The sequence below is a fragment of the Stenella coeruleoalba genome (genome assembly GCF_951394435.1).
Source record: "Stenella coeruleoalba genome assembly, chromosome: 8".
Classification (NCBI taxonomy): Eukaryota; Metazoa; Chordata; class Mammalia; order Artiodactyla; family Delphinidae; genus Stenella; species Stenella coeruleoalba.
The window spans coordinates 99,113,138-99,115,982 of record NC_137154.1 but is presented as its reverse complement, the minus strand read 5'-3'; the positions used below and the strand labels follow the sequence as shown (position 1 = coordinate 99,115,982).

Below are 2,845 nucleotides of genomic sequence, written 5' to 3'. Positions count from 1 at the left end.
CTAAAAAAAGTCAAACTCATAATAACAAAACTCAATAACAAAAAAACAACCCAATCCAAAAATGGGCAGAAGACCTAAATAGTCGCTTCTCCAAAGAAGATATACAGATTGCCAACAAACACATGAAAGAACACTCAACATCATTAATCACTGGAGGTTTTAAATTTCATATATATAATAAGTAGTACAACAAATCCCGATTTTATCTTAGTTTCTGAAGGTAAAATTGCATGCTTTTCCTAATTTATTTTGTAACCAAACCAAACAGTTCTTCTTTTTTCCAAAAGGGATCCAAATTCTTCAGGAGGAACATGTTAGTTTGCAAACAGGAGTGCTGTTTACCTGAAATAGTTAATTTGAAAGATACCTATGTTATAATAGACCCAGGAAAACCCAAAAGCTGAGGGATTCCATCACCACTAGACCTGCCTTATCGGAAATGCAGAAGGCTATACTTCAAACTGAAAAAAGAATGGCATTTCCTTCTACTGTATCAAACCAGACTCTTCACCGTTTTGAAGATTTATGGTCACGAATTTTAAGAAAACTCATTTTCTGAAAATAAGGAAGTTTTTACTAACAAAAACTTTTAGTTTGCTTTAGAAAAAACATCTATATCAAACAAGTTCAAACTATTAATTTCATGAATATTTATTTTACCAGAGTCTAGTCTAACCATATAGGAGAAAGGAGTAAACACTAGGTGGTCAAATTCTATTTGATTAGGCAGAGATGTAAACAAAATTATGTACATGTACATTACATATTATGTACATATCTGATACATGTATATATACATATACATCATACCCCTGACGCTATTACAACGAGTCAGACTAAATTGATTTAAAGTAACTAGGTTCATTTCTCTCAGTTCCTAATTGGTATTAACATATTCCATACTTATAAGCTAATACTTGTGATCCCTGTTAACTAAGCATAAATATCTCATAGATACTATTGAAGCTTTGCTGAGTTTGGAAATGCAGTACTATAGAAACCATGACTAAAAGAGCACTGAAATTCTAGAAAATTTATAACTTACACAGAAGGAACTCCTCAAATGCTTAAAAAACAGAAAGGGCTACATTAACATTGTTCTTAGGGAAAACAGAGGGGTGGCCGCATCAGACCACATTCACGCTGATGTATGAAAAGTACATGGAAAGAAGCAAGGTGGGAGGTGGTGTGAAAAGGAGTAGGAATCAAGCTGAGTCTCTGGAGCCCACTGTTAAGAATAAAGCTCATTCAGTGAGTAAGCATGGAACTGAGAACAATCATGAGACTCAATAATATTTGAATGTTTAAATGGCATGATTAGACAGAAAAAAGGATCTAAGGCAAAAACCCTGTTCTGAAGAAAATTATGGGAAAACACATTCACACACACACACACACACACACACACACACACACACAACAACAACAACAACAACCCAGCAATACTGGTTCTGCTTAGTTCGCAACTCTCTTTAGGGTTTTCTTCAGAGCAAGTTTGACATCCTTGTTCCTTAGACTATAGATGAGGAGGTTCAACATGGGGACTACATTGGTATAAAATACTGAGAAGAACTCCCATTGGCCCACAGAACCATCAGAAAAGGTCTTGAGATGTGTAAACAACCCAGAACCATAGAAGAGGGCAAACAGTTATTATGTGGGAGCCACAAGTACTGAGGGCTTTGGACCAACCCTGAGCTGATGAGATGTGGAGGATACTGGAGAGGATCAAAGCATAAGAAACAAAAATAATGAAGCTACATATTATTACAACTGTGCTCACAATAATGGAATCCACCAGCTCACTGGCATCCGTGCTGCTGCAGGACAGCTGGAGGAGGGGGAAGATGTCACACATGTAATGGATGGTGATGCTGGAATCACAAAAGGATAATCTGACCATGTGACCTGTGTGGGCCATGGCACCGGCAAACACCATTACATATGAACCAAACATCAGCAAAGAAGAGACCTGAGGGGACATGGTGACTGTGTACAAAAGGGGCTTACAGATGGACACACAGCGATCATAGGCCATGGCTGTCAACACATAGCATTCAGAATGGACAAGGAAACAGAAAAGAAAAACTCAACAGAGTCATGCACTCTGCAAAGGAGATGATGTTCTCTGACACAAAGCTCATCAGCAGTTTAGGCGTAATGACCAAGGAGTGGCAGAGATCTATGAAGGACAGGTTGAAGACCAAAAAATACATGGGAGCGTGAAGATGAGAGTTCAGGCATATCTGATTAATTAAGCTCAAATTCCCTACCACAGTGACCATACAGTTCAATAAGAAGAGGAAGAAGAGGGGTATCTGGAGTTGACTTTGGTCTGTAAGTCCTACCAGGATGAACTGAGCCATTTTCCACAGACATTATCGGCAGGGGTGTGATCTGTGAGGAAATGAGAGAACAATGTCACATCAAGAAGAGACTGAAATCCTTTCTTTCTAGACTGAGGACTTGTTCCATGGGGGCTCAAGGGTGACTGCTGGGACAGCACTCTAGAAGAGCCAGAGTGACAACTCCGTATCTTTCAACTTTCTTCTCTCAGCTGTCCTTTCCTTCCATGTTTTCAAATCTCAGCTGCAACTCCTCACCTCCCTTGGGCTGACACGATCCAGGATAAAGTCTTTCAGCAGGGGTCCAAAGTGATGTGCACATCTGAGAGATAAGGAAAAATATCTTGAAGAGATGAGTAGGCTGGCCAAGGCCATACAGCAAGAGAGGAAAGGAGTTCAGAGTGGTACCCGGGACTCCTTGCTATGGAAATTCCTGAAGCTTGGGACAGTGAGGTCACTGTGATCCCCACTGTGCCCACAGGTCAACCTATTCTCTTCCT

The 2,845-nt window shown here is 39.8% G+C and overlaps 1 protein-coding gene across 1 annotated transcript; it reads right to left on the bottom strand.

Moving 5' to 3' along the window:
- Positions 1 to 1,412: 1,412 nt before the first annotated feature.
- On the bottom strand, positions 1,413 to 2,503 carry LOC307189720 (olfactory receptor 8C8-like). The gene is given in 3 exon segments (XM_079928134.1): positions 1,413 to 1,644; positions 1,646 to 2,074; positions 2,076 to 2,503. Coding segments are annotated over 3 exon segments (909 nt in total). The 5' UTR covers positions 2,367 to 2,503; the 3' UTR covers positions 1,413 to 1,455.
- Positions 2,504 to 2,845: the final 342 nt, after the last annotated feature.